This window comes from Corythoichthys intestinalis, chromosome 7 (genome assembly GCF_030265065.1).
Source record: "Corythoichthys intestinalis isolate RoL2023-P3 chromosome 7, ASM3026506v1, whole genome shotgun sequence".
Classification (NCBI taxonomy): Eukaryota; Metazoa; Chordata; class Actinopteri; order Syngnathiformes; family Syngnathidae; genus Corythoichthys; species Corythoichthys intestinalis.
In genome coordinates, this window is record NC_080401.1 from 51,250,084 (window position 1) to 51,265,019 (window position 14,936).

A 14,936-nucleotide genomic window follows, 5' to 3' on the forward strand; every position below is an offset into this window, starting at 1 on the left:
GCTAAAACTATTCAATAATTTTTTTTAAATTAGGGGTCTTTCTTGCTCATTTTCACTTATCATCTGTCTGTAAGTAGTTCACTGCACAAGTAGTTCCTGTAATAACAGCATTGACAGGTTTTTATCATTCATTTTAAAATAACTTTATTATACAAGATTAACTGTTTGTCAGAAAAAATCTGAAATTGTCAGCGATAGCAAGTCAGACTTTGCTCTTGTGACAGTGCGTCAGCGCATCCCTCAGAGCCGCCAGCACCATGTCAGCACTGGAAATGGTGCTGTTGCATCCCATCAGACCAACACGAAGCACCTGCAGCGGTTGACACGCGTTAGGTTGTGAGATCACGAGAGAGGTAATGTGAAACCTTTGTAGCTGCAAACTACCATGCCAGCGGAGGGTCCCAGGCCCCCTGTAATCTCCAGGTTGTGCGTCTTCATGACATAGGCCGTGATCTCCTTCCAGTCGTATCCGTGCGGAACCACGATTGTTGTCACGGTTGGTAATCTCAATGCCTTTTGAGTAAAAACCAAACCTAGTGATGCAACCACTCAATAGCGTACCGCACGAATGGTATTTTTAGACCGCAAGGCTGCGTGACGTCACCATCTTAAACTGGAAGGGGGTCAACATAGAGGCACGCTCGCGTACAACCCGTGCTAGTACTGCTTGTTTTCTGTCAGTAATCTTTAAAAAAAGAACATGCCGAGTAAACACTGCTGCTATGGAACTTGTAGAAACGATTCTAGACATTACGACACATGAAGGATGTTTTTTCATACATTTCCCGAAGCCAAAAACTCTGAGGAAAAAATGTGAACAATGGATCAACTTGTGCGAATGTCCAAAAGACCAGTTTAACGCCAGCAAAGTGAAGCCATTCACCTTCATATTCAGTAAACATTTTTTGGGGGGGCCATGGTCCTACAGATGACAATGGTGATCCATTGCCTGCCACAGCCTGTCCCGAAGAGGTAAGCCATTTTGATATTTTTTCTTATTTTTTAGTGTGGCGTTTTACCGTGCTGTGCTGCTTCTGTCTGACAATGAATGACCTGAAAAAAAAATTCAATGGTATCTTATTGCCACTGTTGTTACCTTTTTCTGTTGTAAAGAAACAACTTTAGCAAGGAGGAAATATATTAATAGAATTAAGATTTGTTATTAATAATAAAATTAAAAGTGTTTGTTGGCTGTCAGTGAGTAACATTTGTGATCGCTACACAAAAATAGCAATATAAATTACCCCCAAGAACAGTCAGAGACGTAAGACAACCAGAGGATATAATATATAAGAAAGGCAGGGCATATGGTGATAAAGGATAGTTTGTTGAAACAGGATTATGACATTGTCAGTGGCGTAAGGCAATGCACACGAGAAAAAGGTGTCGATAAAAAAGCTACCTCTGGATCAGGTCGGCTCTTTTTCCCGTCTTTTTCAGCCCTTGACACTCAAGCCCTCTCTTTAACTGCACATTTGTATGTTCTTCCACATCTTTATCAGTAAATCTGCCACCAGGGACATCATTTTCGGACAGAATTGGTAGATTTAGCTCAGTAAACATATCGTTAGCACACTATTTGCATGCATCCGGCATGACGGACAAACGCAAGTTTGACCCCCCTAGCAACAGTTGCTACGTCATGAATATAAATGAGCAAAGGTGACGTGTTACGTGCAGTACGCTATTTAAAATAACAATAATGTTCACCTTATCCTCAACGAAGAGTTTGAGTCCCATACGCTCGAGACCTGCATGGAAATACTCGGCCACTTTCCTGTGTCTCTCCCAAGAATGTTCCAAACCCTACCGGACGGCAGACATTTAGATAGAGTTCAGTGTTTTAAGCTACTAAAATGCTTATTGGTCCCCTGACCTCCTCCACTAGGACGGCCAAGCTCTCCCTGAGGGAGTAGAAAGCTGAGACAGGGCCCGTGTGATGGTACCTGAAGAATATTAAATTGATTAGATCAGGAAGAAGTCTACCCTAATTTTCGGACTATAAGCCGCTACTTTTTCCCCTCATTTTGAATCCTGCGGCTTATAGTCCAGTGCGGCTTATTTGTTGATTTATTTGGGTTAATAGGTAACACTTTATTTAACAGCGCCATCATAAGACTGTCATAAGAACATCATAATTATGACATGACACTATCATGGGCATTACTGAATGCTTATAACAGATGTCAATATGTGTCATGTGGCATATTATGTCACCAAATCCATTTCTTTTACGTCCATTCAAAAAGGAGATAATTTGCTGGATGACACTAACCAAAATCTATTATAAGTATTCATTAATGCTTATGACAGTGTCATGTAATAATTATGACTGTCTTATGACAGTATTATGGCACCACTATCCAAGAAAATGTTACCAAATACCATAACTAGCAATTAATGAAACAACTGGAACAGTAACTGAAGAAATTATTAGCACAGAACATGACTGTTATTTACATCTGTAGTGCCGCCATGCATGCTAGGAGGAATGTTGGATAACAAGAGTGTTGAGAGCAGGTGGCAGCAGAGATTGACTGTCTACCCCAAGGAAGCAGTGATGGCCAATGAAGCTTTTTGTGACAATAAGGCTTTGCAGCCAATTGGTTCAAAGCTTAATGGTGGTTCATTTGGTCTCATGACAGTCTTATGGTGCCATTGTCAAATGAAGTGTTACCAGTTAATATCTTTTGGTGTAAATATCCCATAATACAATGAGGAGAACTGCGGCTTATAGCCCAGTGTGGCTTATCTATGAACAAATGCCGTTTTCATGTCAAATTTGGTGGCTGGCGGCTTATAGTCAGGTGCGCCTATAGTCCAGAAATTACGGTACTTTTTGATAGCGTTCTTACATTCGCGTGTCTTTTCCGTCGCATCCCCAGTAGTTGGACAGCCAGGACAGATCCAAGAAGAATGACACAGGCTTTGTTCTGCGGTTGAATATTTTCCGACTTTGGACGATATTAGTCGTAAACTAGCATAATTGATGTTTTTCCATCATGTAAATGTAGACTCTTACCAAGCCCGCTCACTAAAGGAGATGGGTGCAGTTCCAGGTGGGGCGTTCAGAACCTTCTGAGAACCCGTGTACAGGATGTCGATCTCTTAACATGGCGACAAATAGATAAAAACTTGTTTTGAAACCTACACAGTTAGTTATTTCCTAATTGGTAAAAAGTAAAAACAAAACCTTGCTGGTCCATATATACTGGAACTCCGCCCATTGAAGCCACAGAGTCCACCAAGAACAAACAGTCATATCTATTGAAGTTGCAAATGTATTCATCAGTCGTCTTCCACAACGGCAAGGGCGTAGGTTTGCATATGGACGGCAGGGACATAACACTACCAACTTTTCAGGATGCTCAAATTGTCCCCACCAACTTTTAAGCAACCTTATTTGCATTATATAATGATATAGAATAGACCCTTCCATTAGTAAGTGAATTATTTTCATTATATTCAGACTTAGTTAGCCCTTTTCACTTGCTGAATGTGCCGGTCCATTTTTTTTCTCCTCAAATGCAGGTTTAATTGGCTGATGACTTGAACCCTCCGCCACACAAACACACACAGCCCCGACAGATTCATGTCGACAACATGTCGCCTCCTCCGCCCCCTTCGAAGAGGAGGGATATTAGAAGTTTTTTAGGGCCAGCAGTAATGTAAAAAGACGTCAATGTTGTGGAGGTGGGGGAAACACCACTAGTTAGACCTGCGTCAGAGTTAGCATAACATTAAACTGTGCGAACTTGCTAAGCTGCAAAACTACTGCGGTCAGGCCAACCTCCACAAGAAACAAAGTCAAGCTAGCCTTCCCTCATTTGCATCATTGTTTGCATTATGTGCATTACCGTAATGCAACCCAGTGGCTTCAGAGTACATGTCCCTTCATTTAAAAAAAACTGGGAGCTATCCAAGAATGGGTCCACTTCAGGGGGGCACTGACATGAAAAAAACATCTGTGAAATGAAATGACACGTCAGAATTTCATGAGAGCACCTTGGTTCGAGTCTTGGGGTAGTCTAGTATGCCTCAGATGTACATCGGTCCTTGGATATCTAAGATATTTTTCATTAATTTTTTCCCAAATCATTTTTCAATCACAATACTTTGAGTCTAGAGGTTTTCCAGTGTCCCCTAGAAGTGGACCCATTATTGGATAGATCCACGTTTTTTTAGTAAAGGGACTTGCACTTCAAATGTTTCTTTAGTAGTTTTTGAAAAAGGTTTGAATCTGACATTTTAACACCTGAACCAATACACATGAAAGTTAATACGAGTCAATACAGATTTATTTTGCATTGATCATTTAGCTTATCTCATAGACTTCATAATGATATTGACGGGACACATTCCCCAGACACTGCGCCACGCCTTCAAGTAGGGGGCCGTCCCACACTCCGCTTTAGTCGGTCGAAATCGATCGCAGTTATTCTCAAACACATGCTGCGACCCAACGCCGGATTTAGGTTGAAAAAGTATGAAAGCTGTACCGCATAAAAACAGGAAGGATTGTCTCAGGAGTGATTTGTTCAAGGATTCAAGATAATTATTATATTTTTTCGTACCATGCATGCATTTTGAAATGTGAAAAAAATCAATGGGAGAAATTAATTGCTACAGCATTGGCGTCATAATTTGCAATATTTACGTAAAATAAATGCTAACTGCGCGTTTTTTTGCTTTTAACCATGAATCGAGATTGTTTTATGTTCATATCTATAAAGAATTCAGGGATTTAAGCATTTATTCACAAAAATTTTCAACGTAGAAAGCTCTTTGTGGTGATAAGGCGCCGCCACAGTGGCTTAAAGACTAGCAGCACATTCGACATATTTACATAAAATAAATGCTAACTGCCAGATTCTTTGCTCTTTTAACAAACACTCGAGACTGTTTTACGTACATATCTATAAAGAATTCAGGGATTTAAGCATTTATTCAAAAGAATTTTCAACGTGAAAAGCTCTTTGTAGTGATAGAGCGGCGCCACAGTGGCTTAAAGACTAGCAGCACATTCATCATATTTACGTAAAATAAATGCTAACTGCCTGTTTTTTTTTTTTTTTGCTTTTAACCAAGTAGCGAGACTGTTTCACATCCATATCTATAAAGAATTCAGGGATTTAAGCATTTATTCACAAGAATTTGCAACGTAAAAAGCTCTTTGTCTGTCTTTCCACTCGGTCAGCTTTGACAGAGATAGGCCCCCTATTAATCGGCCCCGATATTATGAAGTCTATGCCTATCCAATTAATTAGATTCATATTCGTGAGAAATGTAGCCCTTACCCCGGTTCAATAATCTATTTGCTCTTATTAATGTCCCGTCCCAGCAAAAGTTGTACAAGCAGGTTATGCTGTTATAACATCCCTACCAATGTTGAGAACAAACCTACGCCCTTGCACTACTGATTTAAATCGTACGATTCTTACTTATGACACAGTTGTCCGATTCCATCCAGTGGGTGTAGAACACCTGTGGACGATTCACCATGTGCCAGGAAAAACAGAGCAGGCCTGTGTTTGGATAACGCCTGACATGGCATGTCAGTTATTTGACGTGATTTACTTGTTCTCGGGAGTGGTCGTTTACCTGCTCAATTTCCGCATTTGTGAAGACTCCACCAGGGGACGTTACAATAGTGTTCACCTGAGCACCTGTTCAGTCAAAAACAAGGAATTTGTAGTAAATGCGCCACTCAGTCCTTAATGTTTGCGATGGAGCTACCGAATAAAATATCTTTTTACCTATCCGTTCTGCCATGGCCGCAAGCCGCTCTCCCCAGATGCCGTTAACTGCAACCAGCACAACGTCGCCGGCCTCCACGGCATTAAAAACAGCACACTCCATGGCGGCGTGGCCCGTGCCGCTCACCGCAAAAGTCACCTGGTTTCCAGTCTGGAACATGTACCGTATTCCGCTCCGGATGTCAGCCATTAACTGTTAACCGACAAGGTAGGAATTTTGATGAACAAAGAGTAAGATCTTTGGCATCTGGTTAACTTACTATCAGAACCTTGGACTGAACCTGGGTCAAAGTATCACCGTTAAACCTCTATCCAAACTAGAAATCGATTCCAGGCTTCCAGATCTGTCCAAAACCCTTACTCAGCCTTTTGAATCAAATTTTAATCCTACAAACTAGTCTTTACAATTATTTTTTTCTTTTTGAATTTTTTCATTGTTTTAAATTGCATAAAATTTTAAAAAAGAAAAAAATTTTTTTTTTGTTTTTAGTACAACGGTAAATTTAAAAAAATTTAAGCTGTATTTATTTATTTTTCATTTTTATTTTTCATTTGAACGAAAAACATAAAAAGATTGTTTCTACATTTTAAAATAATAATTTTCTAAATTTACATATAAGGAAAAAACTTATGTGTAGAGTTGTCCGATAAAAGCATTTTAAAATGATATCGGATAATATCGACATTGGTGACATTGGTTTCATTATCGGTTTTGCATGTACTGTAGAAGCCTTCTGCCTTTCTACAAGGGCTGGTCACAGCTTAGCACATTAAGTTATGCTTATTGATCATTAGCCGTTACCTCCGTGAAATTGGTCCCCCATCAGATGTAAATTTATAAAAAAAATTATGTCAATTCTTTGCGCTAGGTTTGTGCTCGTTTGTGATAAAAAAAAAATTCCGTTTGTGCTGCTATCATTATTGGGATATTAACAATTCTCTTATAGGTCAATCTGAAGTCAATCAGCCCCCAATTTTGATTAAAAATGGTGTCATTCATTTTTGAGTCACGTCATCTTTCGAAATTAATATCTCAAGCCCCCATTTAATGCAAAATGGACCCAAAGGGGCGCCATTGGGTTGTGCTATGTTTGCGCTAGTTGTTGGGACACCCCTTTGTTATTGAGAGAGTTTGCACGGTTCGTCAGCTGCAACGGAGGCGCTGCAATTGGCATCATCACTCAAAATTAATATCTCAATATCTATCAAATGGTAGCAGCACACACAAAAATTTTTACAACACAAAACTAGCACATACATAGCATAAACGATTGACACAATTTTTAGCCATTTTTAATTAAACTGGGGGGCTATTTGACCTCAGACTGACCTTTAAAAGAATTGTTAAAGACCAAATGTGCAGTAATTTCATAAAATGCCAAATAGGGTCACAATTAAAGTAATTAAACATTGTCCAACGAATAAAGCATGAAAAAATAATTTATATGTTGTATATTTGACAAAATAATCGCGTTTCCGAAGTTCGAGCCTGAAAGGGGACGAACCCGGAAGTGACCGAGAACAGCGATGGGAGAGCTCCATACGACCGCCCTACAAAGCCCTTCAAAAAATTCTTCAAACAGCAATATAAGTGGTAGATCGAGCGCAAGTGAGGAGACCCAAGTTTTTGAAGAGTTGGAGGAAGAGGAGGAGGTTGGAATTTTATGTTGGATCGTATATGTATTAGCCAGACGCTAATCAGGATGCAAACAATATGCCCAGACTACCTGGCATGGAATGGAGACAAGATCCATCGAGATTACAAGATTGGTAAAATATGGGCTGTTATTATTTTTATGATTTGAAGCATGTCAGGTAAATAAACCACCTACTATTGCCTGGGATAAAAGAAAAGTTTTGACGAATCCCCCGATCGTGTTGTGGAGTGGGCGGTGGAGGCTAGCGACATTGGCTTTTGTGTGCCTGGCATGTTTCGGCGAACACTTACGCCTTTGGACCCTCTGACGGGAGCGGGGGTGTTCGCCGAGGCATGTCAGGTGGATAAACCACCTACTATTGCCTGGGATAAAAGAAAAGTTTTGACGAATTTATAAGTGCGGGCAAAATGAACTCAATACAACTATGATCGGGGATTGCCACGAGTTAGCTTTCGTCTGGCATCGCTGGCTTCTGCTGTTCGTTCCGCAGCATGATCGGGGTTTTGCCTCGAGTTACCTTTCGGCTGGCGTCGCTACCTTCTACTGTTCATTCCACAACAGTTGGCAGCTCTGCTTTGACAAAGTCATCAGTCATCTATCCAAAAATCACACTTTCTTTTTTGAAAATCCTTGATCATAAGCAGACCGGTTGAGGAAGCAGGCATCTTCGAAGTCCTTTTAGCAGAGAACACGACTCGATGATGGCGTAAAATTCATTCGCTTTGTGCGAACAAAAGATGTCCATTTACGTGCCCTGCTATCCTTTGGCAACTCATACAACTTTTCTTTAGATTGAGAACAATACATCGCCACACACTGCCGTGGCACCTTACCGAGAAGCAATGCAACAATACTGTGTGTATGGCGGGCTTCCCTCGCAGTTCTCGGTGTGACGTAAGTTCCGAAGATTTCCGATGATTGTCGAAGAAAAGCATTTTCGTTGTCAAGGGCGTTGCTATGGGTTAAATGAAGAATCTGGAAGGGTTGTGTTAAAAAAAATAACGAAAATATGCTTATAATTGTCTAGCCATTGATATTATTTAAAAACATGGTTGGCCAACTTTACTTCACATTTGGTCTTTAATATCTCAAAAACGATAGCAGCACACAAAAAAATTCAGCACAAACGAGCACAAATGATTGACATAATTTTTCTATAGATTTCTGTCCGATAGGGGGCAGACTTCACGGAGGTTTAAATGTCGCCAACATCTAAACCTCTAAACTTTTTTTTTTTTTAACCGTTTCTGTTCAGGTGCTTTGACATGGAGAATAGGAATCAAGTGTCCTTATGGTCTGAACAGTTTTAATGTATCACATGGGAGTATGACGTACTACCGTTGTGATTATTCAATGTGTTTCATTTATTAGGAGAAAGCAGCGAACAGGAAGGGGTTATTGGGGGACAGGAAAAAAACAGATGAAGAGAGAGACAAAAGCACAGATAAGAACAAGAAATATATTGAACACCTACACTAACTATAGATATGTTGGTGCCATCGTTAGCTAGTTGTATTTCAGGTTGACACCATGTGGGGGGCCTGATGACCAAGGAGAAAGAGGAGGGGGCGGGGAGAGTCAGAAAGATAAGAGATTAGGGAGGGATGGAGTGTACAAAATCCAGCCACGTGAGGTGTAGAACCTAGTATTTGTGTGAATCCCTTGTGAGCAGTGTTATTAATCTTACTTTAAAAAAGTAATTAATTAGAGTTACAAATGACTTCTCCCAAAAAGTAATTACGTTAGTAACTCAGTTACCTGAATGTAAGAGTAATTAGTTACTTGGCAAAGTAACTGGTAATAATTTTCATGTTTTTTTTTTCCTCAAAAAAAAAAAAAAAAAAAAAAAAAAAAACAGGTCACACAATGTAAAGTTTGAAGGGTTTTTGGGACAATTGGCCTTAGCCCAATTCTTTACCCTAAATTTAACTTGACACAGGGGTATTGCGGATATAGCGATAACTAGATAGTAACCATTGCTATATGTGGAAGTCATTTAATGTTGCGAATCAACCGTTAAGAGTTGTTAAAATTGCTCCCGTTATTGCATTAGTTCCCTTCTGTCTATTTTCGACATGCGTAGGATTTTAAAACTGTTTCCCCATTTAAAGATAGATTTAAGTTAAATTTTGTCGATTTAGGAGTATTTTAGATAAAAAGTTACTTAAGTTCGCTAGGAAGGTTTTCTACAACAGAAACTTCTTGAGAAGTTTACTGCTTTAAGATGGCGGCTGTTTACTAACGCATCTAGTTCTTTATTATACTTGTTGCTAATGCCGCCGTGTCTGTCATTTGCATCTAGTTCTGTATATATGTGATATCTACCGAAGCATCATGTGGGCGTAGTTTGTAGGCTATCAGGTACAATCAGGTATTATTGTAGCCACCTAGCATAGTAGCATCGCGTTTGCAACCGCGTCACACTCCCTTGCCTCCTCCCCACTCCTGCTCTGCTTTCTTGTCTCCGTGAGTCTTTTTCAGACTTTCTCGCGTCAGTCAACCAACATCGCAACGCATAGTAACGCACGCCTTTCCCGCCTCAGTAACGGTAACAGCGGTGCCAATATGAGAAAAGTAATTAATTAGATTACTCACTACTGAAGAAAATAACGCCGTTAGTAACGCTGTTATATTCTAACGCCGTTATTAACAACATTGCTTGTGAGTGTGGATATGTTGGCATCCTATTCTATGCTGCCTGATCGCTAATCCCGACACCGAGTTTCTATACTTGAGTGTGTCTAATTGCACCTAGTCATGGCTGTATCCCGTCAGACATGTGATAGTCCTGAAGATGAGTGGAAATACCACCCAGGGGGCCACGGCCCTTCCCCAGCCAATCTTGGGGGGCGAGCCAGCGCAGATGTCTCCAATCTAAGATGCTTGGAATTTGTTATGTGAGCATTATCATTATTAAAGCATCCAGTGTGGCAATACAACACAATTTTCCGTAATAGGTCAGTCCCCGATCACATATATCGCTATCGGTTTGATATCAGTATCGGATTTTTGGAGTTGGACAATATTGAGATATCGGTTTAAAAGTCATTATCAGACAACTCTACTTATGTGTGTAGTCGTTGATCCTTCATTGAGGAATACAGAATTTTATTTATTAGCGAAAAACACGAAGTCGATACAAGTGATTTACTTTCGCGGGCCACACAAAATAATGCTGGTTTGACACTTGTGATCTGCTCGAACAAGACTCAATATTAGGCTTCTAAACCGAACCCGTATCTAAGCCTGTCGCAATATGCAATAAGTTAATTAATCGCACGGTAAATATAACTGAGGGTGGTAATTTTCCCGACTGCGATTTATCGCCACGAACATACGTGCATACATTTGTGCGTGTGTGTATATTGCATATGAGACTCATGTTCCTTTCACACAGTTGTTTACTGGTCATCAACGCGCCGTATAATTAAGTTTAAACATACAAAATAAGAAAACATATATATATTAAACATTGAAAAAACGCTAGCATCGCTACATTGAGGCTAATGGAAAAAAGACAATTCAGTAACAACTTTAGCCTGCTATAAAACATTGGCAGGCTTTTCCAAGACGCAAACTTGTGGTTAAAGGTGACACTACAAACATGGATACTCGCTGGTTTACACCATTTACAAACAATGCGAAAAAAAAGAAAATCTATTACAGACACCACAAGCATTACAAAAATAGAAGACTACTGAGTGTAAAGCTTACTGTTAGCGACTTAGCGAGTGTACTTCCCGTGAACAATTCAAAAGCACGTAATGTTCAACATGTAAATAAAGATTTCTGGAAATCTCACATACTTCACATTCTACAGGAAGACTAACCTTAAAATAACGCCCGTTAAGAAAAATCTGATTAGCAATGAATAATTTGGCTTCAAATTTGCTAACATGCACACTTTGCAGGACATTTTGGATCAAATCAACACTTTTGATGGGCTTTAATTGTCTGAGAACAAAAATGGCATTGGATTCTGCACTTAGCTAGCTTTCAAATGACAAATTATGCTTTTTTTTTTTTTTTTTAATTTAAATATTATTTTTAATTTTGTTTGTGTTTAACAATGACAATTTATTGCAGTGAATGGATGATTCACTACATTAGTGGTTCAATTGGCTAGAAAAAAATGGCAATAATATTGCATATCGACAATAATTTGTGAGACGATATATCGCTTCCTAAAATTTGATATCGCGACAGGCCTACCCGTATTCAGGACTTCAGAACATCCCAGTAAAAATCATTCCACTCTGTCCCTAATTTAGGCATTCAAATCGCCCTTTTACTTCTACCAAACCTTCAACTGAGTAATGGGGTCCTAAAAACCTTAACTCAGGCTTCCAGACCAAAGCAGAACCTATCATTCCAGTCTATCAATGTAAACCTTGATCAAAACCAACCAAGCCACAAGTTGAATGAGTGCATTGCTTGCTGTCAATCAGAACCGAGGCCTCATATGACCTAGTCAGTGTTTAACGTAGTCTAGTTTAGGATTGCACAAAAGCAAAGAATTATGAGTCCAAAAGTCCCCTACTTTGCCTTGAAAACCTCCATGTGCATTACTGACCAATAAGAAGATAATTTGGGTGTTTACTCCTTCGTTCCGTTTACCTCAAAAGTCTCCGGATGCATGTGTCCGATGACTGGATTGGCTCCGGCTTGCAAGATGCGTGGCGGGACGTTGGATGGTCCCGGTCCAAACATGTAACGCTGCGGAACCGTCAGGGGGGTCCGCAGATTGTTTGGTGGCGGCACCGTCAGGGAGCACATGTTGATAGACGTGTAGTTAGCGTGTGAACTCCACTCAAACTGCGATCTTTTTTATTTTCGTCACAACCCCTTGCTTGTCCCTGTTGATAATTAACAGATGACTCTGCATTTCCCTCCCCTTTTTTCACACAAGCTTTTTATCAATTTCTAACTATCTGATGTTCAATACTAAGTCTTAATTTACTCTTGAGTAGTGTCATCAATCTAGTTTTTTGACACAAAAAAAACAGTATAATGTGCAAAATATATTTTTCTAATTTAAATTGTACGGTTGTTTATTTAAAAAAAATGTTTAGGTATTTTTATAAGTATGTACCGGCACTTGTTTTATAATTTATACTTTGTAAATATGTGCAATACTATTGTTAAAAACTGAATTTACAAACATATCATATCAAATCTCTTTTGCATTCTCTCCATTAATGTTTTATGTAATTTATAATATACAGCAAATTGTTACAACATGGAAGAGTATATGTTTTAAAGAGCTATCAAAGGACTAAAATTAAAAATATATCCGTTTTATTGAATATTTTATTTAAAATATTTCAACGAATCTTACACCATAACTTCCGATATTCTTGTTCAAAACTGAAAATATCCAAATACACAAAAATAATTTGAAAATATTTTGTTTTTGTTTTGTCTAATTACTACAAGGTGAATATTTATATATTGCCATATCCTTGCGTGGTCAAGAATGTTACTAAACTCTTATGGTTACTTGAAAAGTATAAGAGTGATTTCTGAAGTCTTTTCACAATAGAGTTTTTACTTTTTGTATATTTTAAAATATTTATGCATGTTTTATGAATATTTACATAAACATTAGGAAAAGGAAAAAATCTTTGGCATAAATTCAAACAGTCAAACTTGTGCATATTCCTTATCTTTACATATTTTATTTTAGTTTGAAAGATAACAGCATTTCGACAGATTCTAATGTTCATTCATTCATAAAAATGTACATACAGTAGGTTTATAATTAACAATATGTAATTTTCACCATGTAAGTAGCCACTTTTTTATGGATCACCTTAACCCTTTCACTAATATAAATAAAATCAAATTGCTACGATTTCTATCCCCACTGTGATTTTTTTGAAAAGCAGTGGGGCGCATTGTCCCAATGGGACTGAAAGGGCTTAACACCACCTCATATTATCCAGTACAAGAATGAATTAAAACACGAGTGATATTTTGTATGACTGTTAACTCTTTATAGCAGCTATATGAAAATAACGGATTAAGGTCCCAATATTAGTGACAAAACTACATCTAAATGTTTGTATATAAATACTTTTTGCATAATATTTCCTCAAATACTTGTGACATGACTTTGTTCCGACGCCTGCATTAATCAAGCGTCACCATGGGAGGTGTTCCTCGGGGTTACGAGGAGAGTCTTCCCCAACGGCTCGGTACTGAAGGAGCCGTCACGGTATACCAGACATCCTCTCACTATTGTGGATCTCACCACGCCTTGCAGAGACATTCCCAGGTATGGCGTGATCTATACACATACACACCCAAAACTCAAAAAAAGTTCAAAATTTCCATCAAAAGCAAAAAGTCTATGCCTTGTGGTGATTTGAATAGAGAACAATATGACAGTCTCTGACCTTGTTTTTATGATGTATGCTTTCTTCTTTAATCTGCAATGGAAGAAAATTAAGTGCTTTATCACCCCCATGTGGCTGTTTGTAGAATAACTAATAATAACTAGGTATAGACCCTACTCACCTACGTCACAAAATGACGTGTCGCTGTATCCGGCCGCCATATTGTCCGTATTTTTTAGACCTATTCTCATTGTTTTCAATTAGTCGTGCAAGTTATAGAGCAATTCATGGAAGCCCCGGTGTTATCTGGCGATGTAAACTCATTGGATGCGTTGCATAAAAGGCGTTATGTGGAAAAGCTTCAGTTTATTCATTCGCCAGATCCATATTTGATGCCTAAATCGATGTTTTTCGACCCGCTGTCTTTGCCGTCTTTGCCTGACATCTGCTAGCTACCCTGATATTTACAACTATCTTGTCCACACAAAATCAGCCTATTCTCACGAAAGTTTGAAAAACTTAAAGAGCTTGGAGGCTTATAAAGACTTCGTTGCTGGTTGGGTGAAACAGGTCCTCGTCCACGAAAATTCGGCAGGAATCTATCTTGTGCTCGGGAAGGTGAGTTACGAAATTTTCAATTCAAAATCTTTTGTTCTTGCGAACATCCACTGTCAAGTCTAATGTATTTCATGTCATTTGTCAATGGAGCTAGGGCTTTTAATGTTTATATGGTTTAGCGATAGCACTCTCACTACATACATATATAATATGTAATAAATATGAAGTGCGATAGCACTACTCCAGATTGTCCCTAGTTGAATATATTTTTTGGCTTTTGACCTCAATAGTGAAATTGTAAATTAATTGTATGACAACTGTCTTATTATCCCCTTATAATTATATATTTTCAGGTAGTTCATTCACAACGTCTGAGTGTATGTTGTCGACGAATAGCCTAGCAATGATCTTAATTGTGGTTGTCAGCCCAAAACCCGCTAAATATATATTAAATGCATCTTACCATATATAAAATGACTACTACATAATCTGTGCTAGTTGTTTGGAGTCCAGTTTTCTCGTGGAATTGCAGCAGTCAATCTCGCTCTCCTCTCCGGGTCTCTCGGAATATGGTAAAACTTCAAGTCTCGCCGTCTATCTTCTCTGTTTTTGCAACAGACCGCCAC

General features: G+C 38.9%; 2 protein-coding genes across 5 annotated transcripts in view; both read right to left on the minus strand.

Moving 5' to 3' along the window:
• Positions 1-13,700, minus strand: agxta (alanine--glyoxylate and serine--pyruvate aminotransferase a). 3 transcript variants are annotated; one of them, XM_057840465.1, is made up of 12 exons: positions 13,562-13,700; positions 12,032-12,130; positions 5,757-5,949; positions 5,602-5,666; positions 5,442-5,542; positions 3,194-3,264; positions 3,023-3,107; positions 2,856-2,954; positions 1,877-1,946; positions 1,711-1,806; positions 385-513; positions 1-310 (listed from the first exon to the last, which is right to left on the minus strand). In XM_057840465.1, exons 1-12 carry the CDS (start codon positions 13,562-13,564, stop codon positions 203-205), a joined length of 1,119 nt encoding a protein of 372 aa, XP_057696448.1. In that variant the 5' UTR covers positions 13,565-13,700; the 3' UTR covers positions 1-202. The 3 variants fall into 3 exon arrangements, with proteins under 3 accessions (XP_057696448.1, XP_057696447.1, XP_057696450.1); XM_057840464.1 differs by lacking the exon at positions 13,562-13,700 and having other exon boundaries at positions 12,032-12,673; XM_057840467.1 differs by lacking the exons at positions 2,856-2,954; positions 13,562-13,700 and having other exon boundaries at positions 12,032-12,673.
• zgc:103559 (Allantoinase, mitochondrial) overlaps positions 12,750-14,936 on the minus strand; it is a 17,569-nt gene continuing 15,382 nt past the window's right edge. The window contains exons 11-12 of one of the 2 annotated variants that reach the window (XM_057840463.1): positions 13,813-13,845; positions 12,750-13,725 (exon numbers count right to left, since the gene is read on the minus strand). In XM_057840463.1, the coding sequence (XP_057696446.1) occupies positions 13,627-13,725; positions 13,813-13,845 (132 nt within the window). In that variant the 3' untranslated portion in view covers positions 12,750-13,626. The remainder of the gene's footprint in view (positions 13,726-13,812; positions 13,846-14,936) is intronic. The other variant, XM_057840462.1, reaches the window with a different exon arrangement.

Bases quoted from the DNA above. Each gene is read 5' to 3' on its own strand.
- agxta (XM_057840464.1), bottom strand. From the start codon at position 12,190: ATGTGCTCCCTGACGGTGCCGCCACCAAACAATCTGCGGACCCCCCTG. The intron at 5,950-12,031 runs GTAAACGGAACG...GTCGGTTAACAG, and splicing joins TGCATCCGGAGACTTTTGAG to TTAATGGCTGACATCCGGAG. The intron at 3,265-5,441 runs GTAAGAATCGTA...CAACTTCAATAG, and splicing joins ATCGGACAACTGTGTCATAA to ATATGACTGTTTGTTCTTGG.